The sequence below is a fragment of the Triticum aestivum genome, chromosome 6B, assembly GCF_018294505.1.
Source record: "Triticum aestivum cultivar Chinese Spring chromosome 6B, IWGSC CS RefSeq v2.1, whole genome shotgun sequence".
Taxonomy (NCBI): Eukaryota; Viridiplantae; Streptophyta; class Magnoliopsida; order Poales; family Poaceae; genus Triticum; species Triticum aestivum.
In genome coordinates this window covers 412,790,026-412,803,324 of record NC_057810.1, presented here as the reverse complement: position 1 = coordinate 412,803,324, position 13,299 = coordinate 412,790,026, and the positions used below count along the sequence as shown (strand labels likewise).

The window sequence follows — 13,299 nt, the reverse complement described above, 5'->3', positions numbered from 1 at the left end:
ATTAATTGTAAAACTAAATAAGTTTTGTTAGATATGACACTTGTCACATAAATCAAGCACAATATTTATAGGAGTCACAAAAAGTTTGAGGTCAAAAGGAGTTGTCTAACCTTTTTTTTGAAATTGAAAGGGCCAATTTAATTACTGCTGGACTAAAAATTAATTCCTAGGGGAATTTTGGGATTTCAAAAGAGGTAGGTTTCAACATGACAAATGTCCAGGGATTATTTGCCACACTTTGAACATTTTATTTTGCATGTTTTAGAGATTTGAATTTTGGAATTTAATTTAAATTTGAATTTGAATTGTGTTTTGGATAAAATGAGGATCAGCAACAGTAACATGAGGACTTGGCATCATTTGCAGGGGATTACTATAGCTTGATTATCCGGGCGTCACAGCAGATCTATCATTGGTGAATTTGTTCGGATCTTGTCGTTGTTCGTCTATGTTCGTGTGTCTTCGGGTTGGATCCTTCTGATCTACATTATTCTTCATCTGCGGCGGTTGCTGCTCTGGTGCACTGGACCTACGGGGCCTTAGCACGACGACTTCCCAACTGTCTACTACAACAAGTTGTGCCCGACTCCAACGATGGAGAGGCAATGACGGCGACGCGCCTTCGGCTCGCTTCAGTGCTTGTAGTCGTCGCTAGGTGGTCTACGAATCTGAATGCAATTTTTTTTAGTATTCGTTGTATTGCCATGATTAAAAGATGAATAGATCGGACATTTTCCCTCTAAAAAATAGCCGGCATGTTCTTTTTTATTGAGTTGGAAATAGACCGACATGTATACTCCCATACTCCCTCTATAAAGAAATATAAAAAGGATTTGGTCACTAAAATAGTGATCTAAATTATATGCATGTACATCATATTTTGTTAATCAATTAATGGTCGAAGTCTTTCACTAATATGCTCCCATGTCCCCAATTTTTTAAAAAAAGGACAATCAATTTCAAACGGTACAAAAAATCATTTTTTTTTGTAAATGCAAACAGTGTAGTTTTTTTTATAAATATTTCAGATCCAAATTCAAAGTACACATCAAGAAACAAAAAAGACAAATCAAGATGTGAATAGTGTAGTTTTTTTATACTATTCATGCTTTTGTTCTTATTGACACTATTGATGTTGAAATTTTCTTTTTCTTTTCTTTATATGTACTTTGAATTTCGCTCTGATTCTTTTAGGAGTTTTAGACACATGTGTTATGAACATTCACAATCTTTTTATGGAGCTTTTGTACCGTTTATTAAATTTAATCTTTTCAGGTTGTTATCATGGGAGTATGTAACTGGTGGTATCACTTGATATTGACTTATAAACCTGATCATGAGTATATATCAGAGACTATATGTTTGGTAATGATTTCGTTACCATTTTCCTTTTCTTTTCTAGATCTACTTTTTCATTGTCCTGACTTGAACTTATGTTCTTTTTTTCAGAAAATAACAACCTGAATTTATGTTAAAAAAAACTTGAATCAACACACTCTACACGATCGATCGCAATTCGACGGGTGAAACGGACTCTATTTCCACACTTTACCTGTCTGCCGACGCACCCTGCTCCCCTTCTACCTCCACGCCCGAACCTCCGAGCTAAGTGAAGAGCTCCAAAACCCTAGCCATGCAGAAGCAGACGGGCAAGTCCGGTGGAGGCGGCGGTTCCGCCGCGGCCAAGCGCGGTCGCCCGTTCGGAAGCACCACCGGAAGCGGGGCTGCAGCCGCGGCCGCCGCGGCCGCCGTCGGCGACCCGGCGGCGCCGGCCGCCCTCGTCGGACCTTCCCTCCATGTCCTCACGGCTCTCTCCGGTGAGTGTCTCCTTCGCTTCTTCTTAACCTTCAAACAGAGAATCCGGTGGGTTCTAGGACATCAATGGTGGCAAACCACGTGTTGGACCCTCCAATTGGAGTCGACTTGTTGGGGGGAAATCAGGAGCTCTCTATTTCAGCTGCTGCTGCAATACTGTCGAGTAATTACATGCCAACTATTGAAACGAAACACATGTGTTAAGCCTTGGATCTAAGATTTGCGTACCAGAGCCCACGTTATGGGAAAACAGAGGGACGCTTTGACTCTGAGTGCTGGTTCGCCTCGGTTAATTATGTCTTGTTGGGAATCACCATATCTCGTGATTGTCAAGTGTAATGTTGGAATTATTAAAACTGCCATCAGCAGCTTGATAAAGAACTTAAAGATCAAGAGTTATTGTTGAAACCGAGAGACCTCATCATTCTTCTGCAACCTTCATATCCCGGCTCATACCTCACAAACCATAGCTTCAGTCGGAAATCATATGCCTTCCCAAGCTGCTAGCAAATTTGATCCTAATAGACAATATTTGAGTACGCAAGCATATGCTTTTTCGAAGCTGTGTGCTGCTAAAAAACCAAAGCACCTAGCAAGATTACTTTCAGATTAGATCTTCCCTGTTCCAATTCTTGGACACGTAATTCTGGCTTCAGCAGAACAATGACTTATCTATAGGATACTGACCGAGCTGAGGCTGCTCTGACCATGATCGATACCTAGGCTTTTTTAGATTGATCAAAATCATACACTAAACTTGTTTTGTTCTTAGGGAAAAGTTGCATGTTATGGTAAAATAGTTTGTTGCAAATGCAAAAGTTCATTAGTGATGTTTAATCACATCTATCTCTTCAGCATACAATACTTTAGTGTGGTTTACTGCCAATATTTCATGGCTTCGCTTCGCATTATGTTGGATCATGATAATCCTGTTGGGTTGAGTACGCTTGTGTAATTGTGTGTTTGAAATGTGAGAGGTCAATGATTGGATAAGAGGATCTATCTACGTTTATTTTATCCAGAGTAATATATGTTTTAATATCTTCTTTTTCCACAACAGCCAAGAAATTAGCAGTACACAGCATATCATAGCAACCACAAACTGAGCCTGCATGATGATTAATTTTCATGTTTCTATTTGTGCTTGCACAAGAAAATGTGAATGAACTCGAGCATGGGCTGTGAATGCATGTACATGTGTTGTGGTTTTCCCAGTCATCAAACAAGATTTATTTTGGCTGAGTAGTTGAGGAATTGCGTCGCGGTATGTGTGTGTGTGTGTGTGTGTGTGTGTGTGTGTGTGTGTAGGCAACATATCCTGTGAATCCGCTAAGCTGCCCGATCTAGATCCTTCGCCTCAGGTGCAGCAAAGTGAATATTTGCACTCACCCGCCCGCTTTCTAACTTCAGGAATTTTTCGTTTGAACAAACCCCCCTAATCCATCATCCCCAAACAAAGCTCCAAGTCATGCTTCCTGCAACTCCTGGCCCGAATTCTTCCTTGCCAGATCTCTCGCATCGGCTCCCAAATCAAATCTCAATCCAAAGGCCTCGTACAATGGCAACGCCTGGATGATTTCCTCGACTATCTCCGGTGACGGGAAACAAGTAGCGACAACAACGTCTCGACGGCAAAGCCATGACGACCGACGACGGTCTACGGCCGTGATGATGCTGAACGATGAGGCACCAACGGCGCCCTGGTTGACCTCCCCCGCTGGCGATGATTCTATCATAGGAAAGCTGCAGCCTCTTGTCCATAGGAAAGCTGTAGCCTGTAGCTGTACCAAATTTATGCTCTTATGAGTAAACTGTATCAGTATTTGCACCTAAATGAATGGCACCGTGTGAGATGCTTTTACGTGTTTCTCTTCTTTTCTGAATTCCTTACAAATACATGATATGCCTTTGTTCAGATTAGAGGCTTTGGTTGAGCTTTTCCCTTGTTAAAATATCCCATTTGTTGTTGCCAAAATATTCATTGACTAGTTCAGTTGCCAATACTGTTCAGTAATGCTTTGAGTTGCAGAAGTGGGCTAGGATATCTAAGCTATGAGCAGAAAGTCACTATCCAAAATATCCTGAGCATTCACAAAGTTCAGTGACTAGGCTCTGTATGTGTTGAACAAAATGAGTGATTTATTTAGAAAATCTTCTGAATTACCGGAACTCCAGAAGTGGCCAGGGATGGCTGTAACCAGTTACAACAACAACAACAACAACAAAGCCTTTAGTCCCAAACAAGTTGGGGTAGGCTAGAGGTGAAACCCATAAGATCTCGCAACCAACTCATGGCTCTGGCACATGGATAGCAAGCTTCCACGCACCCCTGTCCATAGCTAGCTCTTCGTCGATACTCCAATCCTTCAGGTCTCTCTTAACGGACTCCTCCCATGTCAAAATCGGTCGACCCCGCCCTCTCTTGACATTCTCCGCACGCTTTAGCCGTCCGCTATGCACTGGAGCTTCTGGAGGCCTGCGCTGAATATGCCCAAACCATCTCAAACGATGTTGGACAAGCTTCTCCTCAATTGGTGCTACCCCAACTCTATCTCGTATATCATCATTCCGGACTCGATCCTTCCTCGTGTGGCCACACATCCATCTCAACATACGCATCTCCGCCACACCTAACTGTTGAACATGTCGCCTTTTAGTCGGCCAACACTCCGCGCCATACAACATTGCGGGTCGAACCGCTGTCCTGTAGAACTTGCCTTTTAGCTTTTGTGGCACTCTCTTGTCACAGAGAATGCCAGAAGCTTGGTGCCACTTCATCCATCCGGCTTTGATTCGATGGTTCACATCTTCATCAATACCCCCATCCTCCTGCAACATTGACCCCAAATACCGAAAGGTGTCCTTCCGAGGTACCACCTGGCCATCAAGGCTAACCTCCTCCTCACAGCTAGTAGTACTGAAACCGCACATCATGTACTCGGTTTTAGTTCTACTAAGCCTAAACCCTTTCGATTCCAAGGTTTGTCTCCATAACTCTAACTTCCTATTTACCCCCGTCCGACTATCGTCAACTAGCACCACATCATCCGCAAAGAGCATACACCATGGGATATCTCCTTGTATACCCCTTGTGACCTCATCCATCACCAATGCAAAAAGATAAGGGCTCAAAGCTGACCCCTGATGAAGTCCTATCTTAATCGGGAAGTCATCGGTGTCGACATCACTTGTTCGAACACTTGTCACAACATTATTGTACATGTCCTTGATGAGGGTAATGTACTTTGCTGGGACTTTGTGTTTCTCCAAGGCCCACCACATGACATTCCGCGGTATCTTATCATAGGCCTTCTCCAAGTCAATGAACACCATATGCAAGTCCTTTTGCTCCCTATATCTCTCCATAAGTTGTCGTACCAAGAAAATGGCTTCCATGGTCGACCTCCCAGGCATGAAACCAAACTGATTTTTGGTCACGCTTGTCATTCTTCTTAAGCGGTGCTCAATGACTCTCTCCCATAGCTTCATTGTATGGCTCATTAGCTTAATTCCACGGTAATTAGTACAACTCTGAACATCCCCCTTGTTCTTGAAGATTGGTACTAATATACTCCGTCTCCATTCTTCTGGCATCTTGTTTGCCCGAAAAATGAGGTTGAAAAGCTTGGTTAGCCATACTATCGCTATGTCCCCGAGACCTTTCCACACCTCAATGGGGATACAATCAGGGCCCATCGCCTTGCCTCCTTTCATCCTTTTTAAAGCCTCCTTCACCTCAGACTCCTGGATGCGCCGCACAAAACGCATGCTGGTCTCATCAAAGGAGTCATTCAGTTCAATGGTAGAACTCTCATTCTCCCCATTGAACAGCTTGTCGAAGTACTCCCGCCATCTATGCTTAATCTCTTCGTCCTTCACCAAGAGTTGGCCTGCTCCGTCCTTGATGCATTTGACTTGGCCAATATCCCTCGTCTTCCTCTCCCGGATCTTAGCCATCTAATAGATGTCCCTTTCACCTTCCTTCGAGCCTAACCGTTGGTAGAGGTCCTCATATGCCCGACCCCTTGCTTCACCAACAGCTCGCTTTGCGGCCTTCTTCGCCATCTTGTACTTCTCTATGTTGTCTGCACTCCTATCCAGGTATAGGCGTCTGAAGCAATCTTTCTTCTCTTTAAGCGCCTTCTAGACATCATCATTCCACCACCAGGTATCCTTATCTTCGCTTCTCCTTCCCCTGGACACTCCAAACTCCTCCGAGGCCACCTTACGAATGCAAGTCGCCATCTTCATCCACACATTGTCCGCATCCCCTCCTTCCTCCCAAGGGCCCTCCTTAAATACCCTCTCCTTGAACACCTGAGCTACCTCCCCCTTGAGCTTCCACCACTTCGTTCTAGCGACCTTGGCACGCTTATCCCGCTGGACACGAATCCGAAAGCGGAAGTCAGCAACCACCAGCTTATGCTGGGGTACAACACTCTCCCCATGGCTGTAACCAGTTATAAGATAAAAAAGGCTATAAGAAACAAGTCCTATCCAGAGTTTCCTGAACTTTTACTATTGTTCTTGATTGGTCATGTATAACAAGTAAATTGATAAACTGCATTGTGTGCTCCAGCATGATGCAGGTCTGAGCAAAGAATTTATTTAACATAATGCGACACCGATTGATGTTCATATAATGTAATAATTTGATAATCATCGGACTTGTTATAAATCAAGTCAAATATGATTTAACATAATGCAGATTGCCATCCATTACATGGTTCCTGTATATCAAAGAGTAAATCAGAACATATATATAATCATTTTTTGCTTGGCAAATTTGGCATCAGGGAGCACCATTTAGTTGCATATCTCAAAACTGGACAATGCTGTCACATGGTACTTTCTGTAAGTCAGAAGGTTTACCGAACAAAACATGTTTTCACCACATGAAGTCACTTATATTTTCAACGCATAACTGAACCTCACTGATTTTTTTTGCCAATAAAAAAGAATATATTTTGCCAAATGCCAAGCAAAGTAACAGGGGAGACATGCTACAGGCTATAAGCATTGCACTGATACATCTGCTACAGGATAAATGGTACAACTTCTTCGAAGGAATTACAGTAATATGAGCATTGCACTAATACTGTAATACATCTGCTACAGACCTACAGTCTACAGCTTCCTAAGGACGACAGACTTCAGCCTACAACTTTCTATGAGGGAATTTTCGTAGTCGCAGGAGGCTGTGCAGGGGGTGCTGGCGCCTCATCTGAGACGAGTCGTCAGCGTCGCCGAAACGTCGTCAATTCGCCATGGCTTCACCGTTGCGACGGCCGTCTGGATCTTCCTTGCCATCGCCAATGGCCGTCGGGTGGCGGTCATCGTCGCTACTTGGTTGCCGTCGCTAGAGGACTTCAATGGAGTCGGGTAGGCCAAGGTTGCCGTCGCAGGAGGCCTTCCGGCTGGGATTTAGATTTTGGAGCAACGGTGCTAGGGATTTTGCAAGAGGACGAAGCGACGTAGGGACTCGGCTGAGGATCGTGGATGAGAGACTTAAGGGGGTCTTTTGTAAAAGAAATTATTGTCAAGTGGGAAAGCGGGCGGCTAAATGGAAAAAACCATTTGGCTTCAGGTCAGGCGCACAATTTAGAGTGAGACGCTGACATTGCATAGACACAGGGATACACAATAGGCATGGATTCACGAGATATGTTGCCATATATATATTCTCTGCGACCAGCTGTCTGTTCTCCCTTGTCACAAATGCAGACAGCCCTTGTTGTTCCAGTTTACTCAGACAAGCAGGTTGTTGGCCTGTTAGTAATTTTTTGTCCCATTTGATACAGATGATGCCTCACTTCGGTGACATGAGCTTGAAATGCCTTATCTGTCTTTTCTAGTATGCTTAATGGTTACCTGCATGACTATTTGGCAGAAGGCAAGTTAACTTCTTTTTGTTGTGGATTTTTCAGATCAGAACAATAAAAGAATCGTCCTTGCATTGCAAAGTGGGTTGAAGAGTGAGATACTATGGGCATTGAACGCCCTCACTGTACTCTCTTTTAAGGAAAAGGATGACCTCCGACGGGATACAACACCTCTTGCTAAAGTTCCTGGGCTATTGGATGCCCTCCTTCAAGTTGTAGGTGCTTAGTTCCTGTTCTTCCTCTCCAGCTTGATCTAGCTGTTACCGGATCATGCATTGTATGCTTAGTTCTCCAGGTTCCCAATTCCTTTGGCATTCACTGCTTAATTTGTTTGCATTATTGTTCATTTAAAATAATTAACTAATCTAGCATAATTTGTTGAATATAATTAATCAAACTATATTTAAAATAATTAATTTAGTTAGTCATCCTTCATCAACATTGGGAAAAAGTGTGATGTTCTCATGCAAAATCTAGGATTTGGCGTCATTGTTGTAGCTGTATAGAAAAATTCTAAAGATATGTTTTGTTATTTACACATACCATTTGTCGATTGGTTGCCAAAGTTTGCCAAAGTTTTTATATCTAATTTGACTTCTAAGAGCTTCTCCAGCAGATGATGTAAAATACATCACCAAAAAGTGTTAGATGTAAAATTTACATCACCAAAAAGTGGGTTTTACATCACCAAAAAACACCCAACTCCAACAGATGATGTATAATAGATGATGTAAAACTAGTGCTCCAACAGATGATGTAAAACTAGTTGAACTACTACATCATGGAGGCTGAGCGTTGCGGCGGTGGCGGTGATGGAGATTCTCCAAATCGTGCGATGGCGCGGCGGCGGCCGAGCGACTTCGATTCGGTCGAAGAAGAGGCGTGCGGCGGCGGGGAAGCGGCGGAGTCGCAGGGAGAAGACCGGAAGATGGAGGCGGAGGTTGTGCGGGCACCGGCGGGGACGGAGATGCTTCAAATCGGGGGCGGTGTGGCGGTGGCGGAGCTGCTTCAATTCCGGTGATTTCGAGGCGTGGGGCGACGGAAAAGTGGCGGCGGATCCGGCGGCGACGGGGGTGGGGAGGCCGGATCTGGCGGCAGGGTGCGGCGTGGCCCGGTGGGTGGGTGGCTCGGCGGCGTGGTGCAGCGGGAGGCAGGGCGTTCGCGTGGTGGGAGGGGGGAATGAAGATTCCAGTGGCACTTGGGCTTCGCGCGGCGCGGCTGCGTTTTACATCTTGATGTAAAATCTGCCCCTAAGTGATGTATATTTGCATCCCTTGCTGATGCATTTTACATCAGATGTAATTTTTTTTGCATCTGCATCATCTGTTGGAGGGACCTTTTTGGGTCTTGGTGATGTATATTTCTGTTATTTATACATCTACATCATCTGTTGGAGATGCTCTAAGGATTTTGCACATGACTGAGTTCTACAGTCTGCTAAGTTATGTGTTTATATTGATTTCCAGTTTTCCACGAAAAGGGGTAATGCTTTTACAGGGCTGTACCATTGGTATTTCCTTGCATTCTGTTTGACGCTCTGTCATCTTGTACAGATTGATGACTGGCGAGATATTGCAATGCCTAGGGACCATACAAAACCACCAAGAGTAAGAACTTTGGGTGTCAATACAACAATCTCAGGATTTGGTCTTGAAAACGTTGGGAAAGTATACTCGGACAGCACCACGTATGTCATTTTTGATCTCATCAATATCTTGAGTACCCATCTCGCTTTTCATGATTCGCGCAACATACTTATATTCTTTGAAATATGGTAATTTCAGTCCTCCAAATGATCAATCAAAGATAGAGGGCTCCACTATCACAAAGAGGAGATCTGCAGGATTTTTGTTTGATGAAGATGGTCTTTTTAATATTGATGATGAAGGGCGGACAGAGAGGCAACAGTGTGCTGTTGCGGCCTCCAATATAATCCGCAATTTTTCTTTCATGCCAGAAAATGAGACTATCATGGTCCAGCATAGACATTGCTTGGGGACTATATTTCAGTGCTTAGAAGACCAAAATGCAGGTAAAATTTCATACTAGGTTGTTGTCCTTGGTTTTTAATTCCCAGACATCTATGCTATGTTCCTTTTATTCAGTTCCTCTATTCTACATGTACAAATTAATTTGTCCTTGACTGAGTATGTGATTTTAAAATATGACTGGATATATCAGTGCCAATTTTCTTGTGTGTTGATTATGTTACTGCAAATGACGCCTATGTATGCTTCATTTGAGCTGCAGATGCTTTCATCCAAATATTTATTATTAATGTCACCTATTTGATTTTTGTGTTGGGGTTTATAGAGCAAAATAGAAATGTCACGAAGTTGCCATTTGTTTCTTCATATACTAATTGGATTGAATCTCCTTAGTGGATAGATGAGTTGTCCTAGGGGCTAGGACTATGTATTGCTAAGACTTGAGAACTTATCTTTGTGTGCATTTCCACCATCTGACAGAAGACGATGAGCTCATAACAAACATGCTGGAGGCCCTTGTTAATTTAGCACCTGTGCTGGACCTGAGAATCTTGAGCTCGTCAAAGCCATCATATATTAAAATGACGTGAGATAGAAGTTCATCACGAGTGTTTTTCTCAATCTTTCTGTTTTATGTTGTTCCTTATTGTTTTCCTTGGCTTTCTGCAAGACAGTGAGAAAAGCGCAGTTCATGCCATAATGGGCATGCTTTCCTCTTCAATAAAAGCATGGCATTGTGCTGCTGCTGAATTGATTGGGCGGCTGATAATCAATCCAGACAATGAATCGTTTCTTGTTCCTGTGATTTCACAGGTAAATCCTTGGTTTAGCAGACAGAGTCCTCTGTTTACTACTCCCTCCGTCCTGAAATACTTGTCGAAAAAATGAATGTATCTAGACGTATTTTAGTTCTAAATAAATTCATTTTTATCAATTCTTCGACAAGTATTTTCGGACGGAGGGAGTATTTTATTATGCTATATAGATGGATGATTTTAAATAAAGCTATTTACTTGATATACAGATATACAGGAGGTTAGTTGATCTGTTGAGCGTGCCAGCATTTGATGCACAGGCTGCTGCTGTTAGCGCCCTCTACAACGTATCAGAAGTGAACATGGATTGTAGGCTGAAGCTGGCTAGTGAGCGATGGTAAAATCTGTCTCATTTGGTCAGTGATAGCACACTGTGACACAAATTTTGATTTGTTGTTTCAATGTCCATTGGAACAGGGCTGTGGATAGGCTTCTAAAGATCGTGAAGGCACCACACCCTGTGTCGGAGGTCTGTAGGAAAGCAGCGGTGATACTGGAGAGCCTTGTCTCGGAGCCTCAAAACAGGATGCACCTCCTGGTTCACGAGAATAACTTTGCTGAGATCCTAACGTCGGAAGGGAAATACTCCGACACGTTTGCTCGGATTCTGTACGAGCTGACTGCGAGACCGAGCAACAAGGTGACGTCTGGGCAAGCTATCTGGGGAAACATAAACTGATGCATGTGCTGACCCCTTGACGTGTTGTTGAAATCTAGGTGCTTTTGTATCATTTTAGTTTCTGACTGCATGTGGTAACAAGCTACTAGCTGTATTTAGCTCCATTTGATATGTTTGTTTTAGAACTTTGTTGAAGCAAGGCCTGGGTGGCAGAACGCAGTATGTCTCCTGTGATGTATGTATATACTGCTAGAATACAGCCCGGCCGGTACTCATTTGCTTTGAACCGAAGCTACTGTGATCCTGTTCCCGTAAGCAATGGTGCAGCAAGCTACGGTCTTTAATTATGACTTGAATATTTGTTGTTGCGAAAATTGAATATTTAGAGCATAACTCCATAAGAAGCTACTCCCTCCGTTCCTAAATATTTGTCTTTTTAAGATTTCAAATGGACTACCACATACGGATGTATATAGACATGTTTTAAAGTGTAGTTTCACTCATTTTGCTTCGTATGTAGTCACTTGTTGAAATCTTTAGAGACACAAATATTTAGGAACGGAGGAAGTATATTTTGTAATGCTTTTCTTTCCTTCCTTTTATATTATTAGAAAAAAGAGAAGACTCTTCATCAATCAGGGGCAGCAGTGTAGTCAGTAATGTCTTATCCTACAAATAAAGTGCTCCTACATCATTTTTTTATGTCTTATCCTACAAATAAAGTGCTCCTACATCATTTTTTTATGTTTGATTGTTTGGTCCACAAGTTTAAAGTAGGCAAAGCTGAAACGGAACACGATCAGGTCACAACTCTAGAAGATGTGATAAGTGTGAGGTGCATAACTTTCCTCGAGTTGAATATAGACGGAACCTTCACCCGCACACGGCGTTGCCTTTAGCAGCTGCTAAAGCCAACTTTGCGACGTCTCTACTAAGTAAAGTCGCTTGATTACAAAGTCCAAACTGAGGGGTGTAGCTAGTAGGGCAAAGGCAGCAGCTTCATCTCACTCGAGTCTTTAGGAGCATCACTACTCTCAAAGCAGCAGCGAACATAGCTTACTTCGCTCCTTGATGCCTGCAAAGGTCATGATGAGTCCATCTCCGGGTAACACTGATGCCGTGAACAAGGTTGAGTGTGCCCGTTTGGAGACTAAGTTTTATTTTTCTCTCATCTCCAACACGGACTGCCCGCATACGTTTAGAGGTAGCTGTCCGACGCACTTTGTCATCAAATGTGGTACCCAGCGGTCTGCGGATCAGTCTGGATGTTCGAAAGCCTGCAAACCGGACGTAAACCAGAGGGCTTTGCGTGCGTTCGGACCGATGTCAAGTATGCATCCAACTCTCTGGACACATCCAAAAATCTGTCCCGCGCCCTCTCTACGCGAAGCGATTGCCACGTGTAAGACTTAGGGTTTTGGGAAACTGCACGACACCCGTTAAGGGTGTGGCTATCTCATATATATAAGGGGTACACCAAGGTGTACGATACAATATACAAGACATATACAGAAGCTATATGTAAATACAGTCTAACACCCTCCCTCAATCTTAACTATGCCCTGAAGTACAAAGTATGTTAAGATTGTGCCTGCAGCCTACAAACTAAGGTTGTGGAAGAGGCTTCGTGAAGATGTCAGCAAGTTGATCTTTGGAGGAGATGAACTTGATGTGGAGTAGCTTCTGTGCAACACGTTCCCGTACAAAATGATAGTCAACTTCTATGTGCTTTGTCCGAGCATGAAACACTGGATTAGATGAGAGATATGTAGCTCCAATGTTATCACACCAAAGGACAGGCGGCTGAGTTTGAGGAACTCCCAACTCTCTCAATAAGGACTGTACCCATATGATCTCAGCTGTAGCATTTGCAACGGCTTTATATTCTGCTTCAGTGCTACTCCTGGACACTGTAGCTTGTTTGCGAGCAGCCCAGGCGATCAAGTTAGGACCAAAGAAGACAGCATGTCCCCCCGTGGATCGCCTGTCATCTGGATTACCAGCCCAGTCAGCATCTGAAAAAGCAGAAAGCGTAGGAGACGGTGCTGGCTGAAGAAGCAAACCATATGAGGCAGTAAAGCAAACATAACGAAGAATCCGCTTCACCGCTGTCCAATGAGAAGTCCGAGGAGCATGAAGAAATTGGCAAACACGATTGACTGCATATGAGATATCTGGCC

At 43.4% G+C, this 13,299-nt stretch overlaps 1 protein-coding gene across 2 annotated transcripts; it reads left to right on the top strand.

Moving 5' to 3' along the window:
• Positions 1-1,516: 1,516 nt before the first annotated feature.
• LOC123137301 (armadillo repeat-containing protein LFR) lies at positions 1,517-11,498 on the top strand. Of its 2 annotated transcripts, none has more exons than XM_044556999.1 (8): positions 1,517-1,817; positions 7,743-7,912; positions 9,251-9,384; positions 9,482-9,729; positions 10,169-10,271; positions 10,360-10,498; positions 10,710-10,837; positions 10,918-11,498. In XM_044556999.1, exons 1-8 carry the CDS (start codon positions 1,634-1,636, stop codon positions 11,177-11,179), a joined length of 1,368 nt encoding a protein of 455 aa, XP_044412934.1. In that variant the 5' UTR covers positions 1,517-1,633; the 3' UTR covers positions 11,180-11,498. The 2 variants fall into 2 exon arrangements, with proteins under 2 accessions (XP_044412934.1, XP_044412933.1); XM_044556998.1 differs by having other exon boundaries at positions 10,166-10,271.
• Positions 11,499-13,299: the final 1,801 nt, after the last annotated feature.